The sequence below is a fragment of the Hypomesus nipponensis genome, chromosome 16 (genome assembly GCF_054491055.1).
Source record: "Hypomesus nipponensis isolate SF chromosome 16, ASM5449105v1, whole genome shotgun sequence".
Classification (NCBI taxonomy): domain Eukaryota; kingdom Metazoa; phylum Chordata; class Actinopteri; order Osmeriformes; family Osmeridae; genus Hypomesus; species Hypomesus nipponensis.
In genome coordinates this window covers 3,994,448-4,007,500 of record NC_140376.1, presented here as the reverse complement: position 1 = coordinate 4,007,500, position 13,053 = coordinate 3,994,448, and the positions used below count along the sequence as shown (strand labels likewise).

General features: G+C 48.2%; 1 protein-coding gene across 1 annotated transcript in view; it reads right to left on the bottom strand.

The window, feature by feature from the left end:
* gpc1a (glypican 1a) overlaps positions 1–12,122 on the bottom strand; it is a 19,217-nt gene extending 7,095 nt beyond the window's left edge. The window contains exon 1 of the mRNA XM_084675880.1: positions 11,516–12,122. Coding sequence (XP_084532006.1) covers positions 11,516–11,672 — 157 coding nt within the window. The 5' untranslated portion in view covers positions 11,673–12,122. The remainder of the gene's footprint in view (positions 1–11,515) is intronic.
* Between the last annotated feature and the right edge of the window lie 931 nt (positions 12,123–13,053).

Sequence of the window (13,053 nt, the reverse complement as noted above, 5' to 3'; positions counted from 1 at the left end):
TCTGTCTGCCTGTCAGTCAGTGTGTGTTTTTGTTTACCTGTCTGTCTGCCTGCCTGTCTATCTGTCTGTCTATTCAGAGAACTGGAGCGAAAGATCCATCCCTCATGCATTATTCATGACTCCCAGCAGCATTACAGCCAGCAGGAACACAGAGAAATCCCTGATTCATCTGGACCCTCCGCACTCTGTCTCCAGAGAAGGACCCAAGCAGGAAGCTGGCACTGTCTGCCTCAGCTGTCAGTAGCCCAGTCCCCCAGTACGTTCACGTTAACAGGAATATTTACAGTGTGTTAACATCAGATAAAACCCCTTTCAGAAGCACAAGCCGTTTGATTGATGGACCACCTTTTAAAAGAAGACTTGAAAGGTACTCGAGCTCCAATTTTTTTTTTACTGTGAATTTTATTATCGTAACCCCCCCCCACCACCACCACCACCACCCTCCCCCCCCCCCAAAAAAAGGTTTTCCGCTACTCCTCTGTCATGTGTCGAGGCGTCGGGGAATATCTGTCTTCGCTCTCTTTTAATTACATCTTTACTTTAAGGCATTGCGGAAGCTCTGTAGTCAGACTTCAAACAAGGTGATGTGATACACTAGGAAAAGTGCCCGGCTGTTAACTATGAATGAAGTGAAACTCAGGAGGTCTGGCCCTCAGTCTTTCTCCTCCTGACGCCTGGCACAACTGAGGCAGCCTGAATCTCATTAACCATCTTGTCTCGCGTCCTACGCTGGTGTGTGTGTGTGTGTGTGTGTGTGTGTGTGTCGGTTGTTTCTAGTCACCGAGCAGGGAAGTGTGTGTGTGACCTGCATCTCAATGACGGATGACAGAGAGAGCACAGAGAAAACACTGATAGATACTCTGTCACCTGCTCATGTGGCGAGGAGGCACACACACACACGCGCGCGTACGCATGCACACAAAAGCTCCCTCGCACGCAAACGCGCGCGCACACACGAACAAAAACACACAAAAGCACACACACGTACACACACGTCCAGAATGATAACCCGTGGGTTAGAGCATCCGTGCGTAGCTCGGATCACAGGGCACCCGCTCATGTGTGGAACAACACAGACAGCCGAGACACACCCGCGTCAGGCTCCGAGGAACACACTTCACCTATTATGGAGCTGCCTTGCTCTAATCAGAGGCGGGGAGGGAAACAGCTAAGAACATAACACACTGATCCTGGAGTTTGGCTACGAAAGGATTACCACCGAGTCTCGGGAACCGAGCAGGGGGAGAATTCCGGGAAGGATTGGTAGCTCGAACGTAGACACGAAACCGAGCTATGTTTAGTGTTTCTCGCGTACATGTCATTGGACTTTGGAGTCGTGTGTCCTTGTTGGCTGTCTGGAGTCAGACTGCGTGGCGTGTGTACAGCAGAAACAGGAGCTTAATGACATTCCTGTGTAGCTGGATAATGGAGGAAGGCTGCCCTGCTATAAAACCCCAGGCTTAATTCACTTACTCAGACAAAAACGTGTGTCGCGAAGTCGGCGCAGACAGAGTCAAGCAGGGAGATGCTGTACAGGAACTATAAAATCCACTGTACTATATTATGCTGAACCACTGTAATACAATTCAAGCTCAATTTCAATCCAATCACTTTATTGTCCCAATAGGGAAATCAGCCAAGCAACAGGGAGTCGACCAATAGAGAAATCCATATGCATTCCATTACTCCTATTTGGCAACCAACGCAGTGTAGACCTTGCTCATACTGTAATTTACTGTTGATCCAACTGACAAAGAAAATACAGGCAAATAGAAGGGAATAAATGGAATAGAGTAGAATAAAATGTAATTGGAATAAAGTTTGAATCGAACAAACAAACAATTAAAAAAAACCTATATGTCATGGATTTGAATGGTTGTACCACAGTTTCGCAACTGTTAACTGGGATGTGGTTACTTTGCACTGTGTCTGGTAACTATAAACTGTTCCGTGACTCTGACCGCCGAAATACTGAACTTTGCGCTTCTGATCCTTGTTTTTATGCTGCGCTTTCGATTGTGTGTTGCTTTGGATAAAAGTGGCTGCTAAATGAATACAAATGACAAATGTAAATGTTAAAACGGAACAGATGTCGATAAGAACGGCTTGAACGTGCCTGTTGTGATGTGGCTCCTGACTCCTGCAAGCGGCAGAGATTTGACAGGATTTAATACAGCATTTACGATTCAATTTAGCCTCCACATGTCATCAGCCTATCTGATGTGACTCCAATAATACATCATCTAAATGGGATTGTTGGGACGATAGCTGGGATCCCTGCCAGCTCATTACGTGACACACACCCATGGAGAACAGCACACACACACACACACACACACACACACACACACACACACACATACACATGCACACACATGGGGCACACACAACACGCCCACAAGCAGACATATACACACATGTGTACAAGGGCACAAGGATGCGCACACACACACTTGCAGGGAACACAGAAGCACACACACACGCACGCACCTCAGGGTCTCTGAAGGCAGCCGAGGCAGATGTATGCAGAGGAACCTTTGCCCCGTAGCTGTCCTATCCCTGCTTCTGGAAGACGGGTGAAATCACCTCCTCCTCCCTCCCTCCCCCACCCTCCTCCCTCCCCCCCTCCTCCTCCCTCGTACCCCTCCCCTTCTCCACCCTTCCGAAGCAAGCAGACTAAACTGCATGTCTACAACTGAATGGACGCAACCACACCACATCTCCATGTGCCTGCAGGAACATCCAGTTCCCCATCTCAAGAGGAATGACACACAGACATTACCATATCCTCCACAGTGAAGGGGTAAATGCCTGAAGGCACCACTGTCTGAGTAAGAAGTGCACTGATGAAAACAAACACTCGTGGAAGAATGTGCAGGTCCACGAAGGTTGTGTCCTGTAGGATTTCGATATAAAAACAATTTTTTTTCATTTTATATTTGCTCTGCCAGTGAACTGTTAGGATAGAATATGATATCTGCTAAGAGGGAGGATATAAAAAACTTGGAATATACGGGTAATACTGTAATAAATTCAGCAGGATAAACGGCCTACATAACACATCCAGAACAGGTGCCCATGGAAACCACATAAGCTAACATTCCTTCCTGGTTCTTCTCAGAATCTGATCAAAGGCCAGCGCCTATCATCTCTCTGCCTCCACATACCTGAGCCAGTCTGAGCAGGTGAGCCAGGCGCGCTGCAACACACATACACAGTCGCACACTCACTTGCCCTCATTTTCTCTCTCTCTCTCACTCTCTCACTCTCTCACTCTCTCACTCCCTCTCCCTCTCCCTCTCCCTCTCCCTCTCCCTCTCCCTCTCCCTCTCCCTCTCCCCTCCCCCCTCCCCCTCCCCCTCCCCCTCCCCCTCCCCCTCCCCCTCCCTCTCTCTCTCTCTCTCTCTCTCTCTCTCTCTCTCTCTCTCTCTCTCTCTCTCTCTCTTGGACACACACACACACACAACCCCATTTTCAGGTAGCACCAATGAGGAAAGCCTTGGAGTAGAGGGATATAAAAGTATCCAGCTTAGCCAAACATGTAACACACACACACATACATCCAATCAGGTCAGAAAGCTCCTGTCTCTGCCGAGGCCTGGATGTACCCAGTACAACAACGAGGAAGCTGATGTTTCAGTGAGTTGTCCATCATAAGCATCAGCTTAGTGCTTAGTGTTGAGTATGTGTTTGCCAGCGGTGGCTGGGATGTAAGCTTTGTCCTCCCTCCCTCCCTCCTTGCCTCCCTCCCTCCCTCCCTCCCTCATGACCTTGATAGGGAGGGGGGGGCAGGGTCACAGGCGTTGACTGGAATTTAAAACAAACAATGGACTCAATTAAGAGGATCAGAGCTGGTCATAAACACAAACCGGCTCAGAGCTAACACCCTGCTCTATCACTGCTCACCACACAGACTGTACACCGAGGATTATCTCCCGCTCTCACACACATTACCCAACATTATTTTATTCTTTCAATTCCGTTCTCTCATTCTCTCCTCTCCTTCTCCTCTCTCTCTCCTATCCTCTCTCTCCATCCTACTCTCTCCTCTCACCTCCTTTTTCTCTCTCTCACTTCATTAACTGCAGCTTTAATTCACAGCGAGAGGAACAAGTGTAATTCCTCAAAATCCGGAGGATTCGTTTGATCCCCACTCCCTCTCTCACCCTCCACATCCTCCCTCTTCCCCCCCCCCCACTCCATTAACCTCAGGCTCCTCCACCCCTCCCTCTCTTTCTAGCCCCGTTTTCACCTCTCCATCCATCCCTCCCTCGGTCCCTCAATCCCATGGGGGGGGTGGGGGCTTCCGCTTGGCCCCCAGGTCTGCTGCTCTCGCCCCCCGTAGCGTCTCCGCTAGTTGAAAGGACCAAACAGGAAGTGGTTGGCGTCTGTGGCGCCCGACGTCTTATTCTAAGCGTCGCTGACCCCGGTGCCCCCGGCCCCATAAAGCCGTCGCGGTGCCGTCATAACGGTGATTGACGGTCACCCTGAGTCTGGCCCCAGTACACAGTCAGGAACCACATCAAAGGCAGTCTGCTGCGCCCCGTAAAACGCCCAAAAGTGCTATTTAATTTATTTCCTCCAGTCGGTACCTCGATCCCCTCCTTTCCTCCGTAAATGAGCGTGCTAGTCGAGAGCCGGTTCTGATATCAGGCTTGTTACTGCCACCGAAACAAGCTGGGAAGGGACTTTGTGTGTGGGTGTGTGCGTACGGATGTGTGTTAGTGTGACTTGCTGTCTGTGTTTAATTGGTTGTGTGCATCTGTGCGTGTGTTTCCACCTCCACACATTCCCCTGAGGTTTTCGGCCGTACCCCGGGTCTTAAAAAGCACCTGTATGTGATTTAGTATGCACATGGCTAGCCTCCGAATATATATATTTTTACAACCTCGAGAGAGAGGAACTGGTGGAGGAAAAAAGGATGAAGAGAGGGAGGAGAGAGTGATAAAGCTGTAATGGAGGTGTCTAATGAGGCTTCATGATCCTATTAAGGCTGCAGAATCAGTAGCGACAGACCCTAGTGCTTTCCCTCTCTAAATCATGTCCCATTAACCAAGGACCAATGCTCTGGGTACCCACTGTTGTTCCTGAGTCTTTATTAAAGCCTGCCTCTCCAGCCTCCAGCCTCACGTTAAAACAAGAGACACTGAGAACACCACGGTGATCTGCACTCCAGGAACTGGAACCTTCATGTTACATTTACTGGTTGCGAATTTGAGGTACAGTCGAGTCGACGTTCACCAGGACTCTTGGTAGGGGATTGAAGACGGAGGGGTCAGAGTGAGGGAGCTGCTTCCATCTAATATAGATGCAGCTGAGAGGATGGCCTGGCTGGGTGACGGGAGAGACTGGAGGGAGGGACGCAGGGAAGGGAAGGGGGAGAGAAAGCAAAAGCACTTTGGGTGGAACATTCCTGGTTTTATATAAGTCTAAAAATACACCACAGCTTCTTGGACAAACCCTGTCTGCTCTCTAAGTGTGTGTGTTTGGGTGTGTGTGTGTTTGTGTGTGTGAGTGCGATGTTTGTGTGTGCGTGAAGGTTGTGTGTATAATTCAGGGTGTAATTCTATATAATTTTATCAAGCACTTAAAAGCTATTTCTTAGGCAAACTAGTACCTCATCCAGTACCACATCTTCCCCACATTGAATGCTGTTTCTGGTGTACATCTGATTGTGTGCCACGTGTTTCACATGATGTGTTTCAATGAGTGACACGGAATTAGAGTGATAGAGAGACAAAGATAGACCGACAGAGCTGAAAAGAGAGAGAGAGAGATTCCATTCCCATACCCTCACAAGGTCAGAGAGGTAGCCTCAAACTACCATGCGCAGTGCTGTAACAGGCAGGATTACGGGCCTGGGATTGTGGTCAGATTATTCATGTGTTAAAGACAGTCTAATCCTCTCAGATGACCCTTAGGGAGGAGAGGAGGAGAGAGCCTGCCTCAGCCTGAGAGACCCTCAGGACGCAAGCTGCTAGGCTTGGCTCCCAACAAGACGGCTGTACACGTGTGTGTGAGGACAAGAACACGGTGTGTGAGTGTGTGTGTGTGTGTGTGTGTGTGAGTGAGTGACTGAGTGAGTGAGGGGGGACAGAGATAGACAAAGAAAGAATGATGGACATGTGAGAAAGAGAGATGCAGAGAGAGTGAGAAAGAGAGCGAGAAGAAAAAAGAGGGGTCATCCAAAATAATACGTGAGTACAGTACAAATTCTTGTAGATCACGGGGTAGTTCTCTGCAGCTAAATCAGTGCAGCTTACTCCTAAACCTCTTCTCCTGACCGTGTATTCTCATCACGGTGTTGCGAAACATCCTCACATGTGGACACTGTGTTGGAGCTCCACTGTGGAGGAGAGAACTAAGCCACAGTAGGGACGCTTGGGACTAAAGGTTTGTTCAACACGCACAAGGCCTGCAAGCCAAGCATGTGGACACCCTCCACTTCAGTGGGGGGGCATATAATCCCCTAACAAACAAACAGACACACACAGTAACCACACACACACACACACACACACACACACATACGCACTGAGCTCAGCCTCTTCACGAGCAGGGCCAAAGACGAACCAACAACAAGGCAGATGAAGACAAACCGAGTAATAGCAAGGCATTCACTTTTACACAGCTAATTATAGGGCCTTCTGGAAGGGAAAGAGGAAGCCTTGCTTTCCATCTGCTTTTAACGTCTTCAAGAGAGCACCGCAGTCTTTGCCTTCTCTAGAAAGCATACACGGATTCTTAAGCATTCTCCTTATTACACCACGGGTTCGAATTGGTTCTCTTTGTACAAAAGGGTGAATTGAACGTGTGTGTGTGTGTGCACTGTGCCTCTGTGGAGTCCAGTGAGCTCTCGTGGTCATCACCACTCAGACCAGACTAGGGCATGACGCTAGCTTATTCTGGAAGATCCTGTGATGGGCTTATCTAATCAACAACAGTGATGAAGAGCATCTGCTCTAATCATGAACTGATCAGCTTTGTGACCTCCTTGTAAGGACAATGGTGTTTAGCAGTGCTCTGCCTTGTGTTTGGCAACAAGCAGCACATGGTGCATCGTTAGCCTAGCGGGCTGGATGCAATACGGCGGCATTAGCATTAGCATGCTACAAAAATGATGTTCATACAGTGGCAGCTTACTCAAGGTTCCGGAATTAGCACTGCAGGCAGCTGTCACTTCCACAGTGGATTTAGCTTAGTATGCTACAAAGCTACGCTCACACCCACTGTAGACCCAAGTGAAAAACGAGTTGTGCTTTTGAGGAAAAACGTCTCAGGTCTGCTGGCCACTGGAATACAAGATGGAGGGTGCAAATCCAAGTTAGTTCCACTCTGTGATTCCACATAATCCACAGAAAACGTTCAGTTATTTTATCAGGCTCGTGAAAGTTTTAGACAACACTTCCATGGTCACGCTAGTCAGTCCAATCATCTCCCATAATCCTTTTCTGTCTGTTCTAGAACACTGCGCGCAAACGTAGTCGAGACCTCTGATGCAGACGGAATGGCCCGGAAGCTGCGAGGGGCTCTTGGCTGCATGTTCCTGCTGGGTTACACGCACCCGCTGGGCCATCAAACTCACGCCAGGAAACCCCTCGCATTCTTCAATGCAACCTCAAAACAATAGCATGTGCATTCAATCGGGAGGGATGCAGGCGCGATGAGTACGCTTGGTTTTCGGGACAGTGAAGGACGGACCGCTGATCAACGGAGCCACATCAAGATGCCGCGCAGGGAACGTTCTCTGACTTCATTTGGGGAACAGATGGACGATATTGTCTTTGGGGAGGAGGAGGACGAGCCTGGTGCTAATAATAACCTCTGATGCTGAAGATGAAGGGAGAAGGGGGGGGGGAGAGATCAGAGGAGGAACAAAGGAGTTTGGAAAGGAAGATAAGAGAGGAAGAGGAAGGAATAAAGAGAGGGTGAGGGCGGGAGGAAGAGAGGGAGAGGAAAGACAATAACAAAGCGGTTTGCAGAGGAGAAGAAGAGAGAGGGAGGAGATCCGGGATGTGGAGGGAATGCAGAAGAGGGGATGGGGGGGCGATGAAAGAAGAGAGAGAAGAGAGGAGGAGAGGGAGATGATGGGATGAAAGAGAGAGAGCGAGAGAGACAGAAAGAGAGAGCGAGATAGGGGAGAGAGAGCATGGAGGTTGTCCAGGAGAGAGGGGAGAGAACGGGGATGCGGCCCGTCTAGAGTAGAGGCTCCTCTCCTCTCACTGGGGAACACTTCAAACATCATGAAACATTTACAGCCCAAGGCTTTTAACAAGCCTACCCCTGGCAGAGCCCCTCCCAAACACACACACACACACACACACACTCTCACCTGGACTCGCGCAAACACACCTACACACACCAGTCACTCTCATCCAAAGCACGCTTTACTTAAGTCCAAAGCGACACATTCCATTATCTCACCTGCACTCATAAACATTCCTTTCTCGCTTCACCCATCCAATCACCCACCCATCCAGCCATCCATCCAATCACCCACCCACCCATCCGTCCGTCCATCTTCCCAGGCCGCGTTGAACAGTCCAGCAGCCCTTGTGTGCCCTCTTCGGAGAGAGACAATGTTGTGATAAGGTTTCCCCATGCTTCGCTGCACCATGCGAGGGGTTGAGTGAACAGCTGATCGCTGACAGACAGCACACGGCCTTTCTTTCCTCTCCGGCAGGACGTCTCGCCCCTTACACCCAGCCTCCACTGAACGTGACCAGGCAACAAGATGAGGGCCCATTATATGGTGCATGTGGTCAGACTGGAAAAAAAATGTGAGCATTTTATGGAACTGAGATACAGTTTGTTTTCACCACAAAACGTGAAGAGAATGCTTTTTAATAAGGAACTGTGGGTGAGCAGTCATGGAGTGATGTCGTTTGGTGGGCTGTAACAAATCCTTGATGGAAGAGAGTTAATCTGTCAGAGTTCAGTGGTTCAAAATAACAGTCTGTAGAAGTCCTTTGTGCCATTAACCTCTTCTTCAAATCCCTCACGGTTCATGTGGTATCTTTCCGTCTCTTTTTTAGGTCCTTTCTCTCATTCTCTAAATCGTATTGGTGTCTGTCTTTCACTTATAACTTACTTCACATCTTTCCCTAATTTCCCCTTTAGCTTGGCATTTCTCAGAGAAAAAAAAATGACCCTGCCAGGCCTCAAATTGGACGAGGTGGAAAAAACTCGATTAAATTTGACAGACCAGCGGGAACACCGCCGCCAACTTTCCCTCAGTTAATTGATTTTGAAAAAGTTGCAATGTTGCTAAACCTCTGCGCGGCAGGCTGACTTTGATGAAGACTAAAAAGGTGTTTGGAATACTGATTGCTCCGCTGTCCTGGCCAATCAGGATGCAGCCGTGGGTGGCGGGTGCCAACACAGAGCTAACCCGGGGTAGGAGCCAACATCCACTCCTCACCAGCCTCACCCCCAGGACAGCTTCCAATCATATCCTCATGATTCACCCTTCCTGGGAACCAACAACACGCTGCACCCATATTTCATGAACTTACTGTTGTTTTATTTATTTGTACGTTCAGTTCAAGTTAGTTTCATGTCAGCGACGCTCAGCCATGGAGTGTAAGGTGCGGTACAGTCTCTGATCTGGTGATGCCAGGGTGTGAGGATAGGATGGCTAAGCAGGTCATCAAGTGTGTTTGTGTAAGACGCCGTTATACGAGATCATGGGTGTGTGCAGCTCTTTGGTTGTTGACATGGTTACAGACAACTCACAGCCTCTCAAGAGACGGTGTAACCTTTCAGTGGATTTTAAACACATACACAATCATGTACACATTCAATCATGCATACACAATCGCTATCTCGCTCACTCACACACTCACACACACACACACACACACACACAGAAGGATCCTCCTAAATGAGAGAAATAAGAGCCATGTTGCCTAAGGAAAGGACTCCTAGATTACCAGTCCTGTAAAACCTATTGAGCATTGAACAATGCAGGAATCCTGAGCGACCAAGTGGTTCTGCTTTGTCAGAGGGAATACAAGACCAAGCCAGAGGAGAGATGCTCGAAAACCTCAGGAACTTGCCCCTGAAACTGGAGTTTCTCCCACTGCACACAAACTCCTTTCTCTTATCACACATAGAAAGGAAGGACACATTCATTTTCCAATTCATGTCATAGATCAGCCTCAATTGAATCCCTAACTCCTTGGACTGATTGATGGAAAAGCCCCAGAATTTCACTGAGACGACAAAGTAAGGTATGCACTGCTCGAGAGCCATCAATCCATGGTTGTTTTGCCTTTTCTGTGGGTGCGTAAAGATGACGGTGGTCTAAAGAGGGTCCAGGAAGAGGATGCTCTGAGTGGTGTTACTAACACATCTCCTGGATGATACATTTAGCAGACGCTCTTATCCAGAGCGACTTACAGTAAGTACAGGGACATTCAACCCCGGAGGCAAGTAGGGTGAAGTGCCTTGACAAAGGACACAACATCATTTTGCACAGCCGGGAATCGAACCGGTAACCTTCGGATTAATAGCCCGATTCCCTAACCACTCAGCCATCTGACACCCCATGATAGCTTGGGCGATGGCAGAGCGGGCGCCACAGCCTGTGTGGCAGATGAATAGAGGAGGACTGAGTCCTTGAGTGATTCACCGACGAGGCGTTTCAATCATCTCTCCTCGACTTCGAGGCGTCATTGAGACGGAATGGACTAACCTTCAAACTCCAATACAGGGCTCTGCACACAGCCTGGACAAGAACACCCATAACTTGTATGTGTGTGTGTGCGCAAGTGTGTGTGTGCGCGCACACATCGTCGTGAAAGAGATCTGTCCTTGTTAAAGGAGAAATTCTTTAACAAGAACATGAACGCAACAGTACACGTGTATTTGGCAGAGGTTGGAACAAGGTGGGGTGAGGAGGCAGACATCCATACATGTCCTATGGGTGTAACGGTACAGGTCTCTCAACAGAGGTGGTCAAAGGAGAGCAGAGGTGGATTGGAGCTGCACTTTCATTATCAGATAGGTAGCCTATGTTGAAGATTTGCAGAATGACAAATGTTAGACCCAAAGAGTGGTTTGGCTTAAAGACTAGGGGGTGAAATGTCCCAAGTTTGATAGACAACCACAACCTATAAAGAGAGAAAAATAGGGACAACAAGGCCTAAGGCTGTTATCGTTACTGTACCTTAGATCACTGTACCTTTTGTGCTACTGTACCTATTATGCTACTGTACCTATTATGGCATTCTTAGTCTACAGTCTGGTTTTCCTATTTATATGACAGCCCCACAGTTACTTCTCAATTAACCTGGGATGTAATGTTATCAGCGTACTTCAGATCAATTATTTTTATTGATCTGCTTAATTATTTGTAACAGACCAACAATAGGCTGTCTGTAAGTTCCAATTCGAGATACAGACTGCGGACGGACTGTCGGATATGCCCGATAGACATATCCGACAGAGAAAGATAATGTGCGTTATTGGCTTGGCTCAAGACAGACAATGAACACCGCACTGTCACACTTACCGGAGATCTCAGTCTGTGGCACCCCGCTCAGGGTAAAACCTTTCCCGGTGTAGAACTGTCTTACTTCCGAGCAGCTCCGAGCTTTGCTGTTCCCGTTGTCTGCAGACAACGGGACAGCATAGAGAAAAAATAACGAAAGAACTTGTATGAAATCCATATTGATTGGCGCGTGACCAGGTGTAGGTCCAAGCGTATGAAATATGCTAAAGATAAGTCTTAAAAGCCGGATATCTTAGAACATCCAACCGGTAGGCTACTTGAAGATGAAGCCGGTAAAAGCGCCGAGAATACAGATACCAGTTGGAGTCCAGTTGAGCAGTCTGTTGGCTTGTGACCGTGTGCTGGGCACGCATGCACTGTCAAACAATGGAAAGACCCAAAATTCCCGATACCGGTCAGCTAGAACCTGTTATGGCTTTCAGCATCCATTCAGACATCCAACGGAATACAACGCAAGAAATATCAAACATAGATTCGATCGAATCTGTGCTGAATATTTTCAAAGAGGTTTTCTCTTTTTTTTTCATAAAATCGGAACGGTGTCGGTCCGTCAGTTAGATAGCGTGGTTAGTAGCTTAGTGCTTGCAGCGCTCAGCAGCTTTGGAATAACGGCTGGCAGTCAGCTTGGTTATTATAACGAAGGAGTTGCCGTTGTTGTAGGCTATCCCGTTTTGGTCCTGCCCCGGCGACAGGCAAAGACTAGCTTCTTTTGCCCCACCTGCAGGCCAGTGCGCCCCTACAGGTGCAGCCTGTGGACCTTTGAACGTCCTCAGTTTGGTGAGACGGGTGTTTGATGAAAATATGTTCGGAGTAAAACGATACACACCCTCAACAAACTTTGTACCATAAATCTGTAGGCATCCTTGGAAATGCAACTATTGTTGAATTAAAATACAATAAATGTAAATATAAGGGAAATTATGAATATTACGCCAGTGCGTGATTGAGCAGAGGGACTTTGATCCTGGCATTGCGTGTAATGTTTGGTGGGTGAAGTGACAGTGTAATTACCTAGACCATCCCTGGCCAAGCATGCTGTAATCCTCAGAACCACTACTGCCTTCCAAGGAAGACACTGGATTAACACCCTGCCCACGTGTGTGTGTGAGAGAGACAGAGAGAGAGAGAGAGAGAGAGAGAGAGAGAGAGAGAGAGAGAGAGAGAGAGTGAGAGAGAGAGAGAGAGAGAGAGAGAGAGAGAGAGAGAGAGAGAGAGAGAGAGAGAGAGAGAGAATCAGGATTGGACCCACAGTGCTATGGAGAGCTCTATTCCCACAGCATTCCATGTTTGCATCGATGCATAATTTCAGGCCAAACGTGTTTTGGTTGGCATTTTCCATTGTATTCCGTACATTTCCTCGTGTGAACTTCAAGGCCATAGCCATGAAGTCAACATTGGGGGGGACAAATTACATTTCTTATGTTAATTTCGGATAGCGTGCTTGCCTGTCGTAGCGTAGCACATTTATATTTATAGATCAATATATTGGGGGGGACATTTTGACCAGCTTTGAATATTGGGGGGAGGGGGGGTGTCTT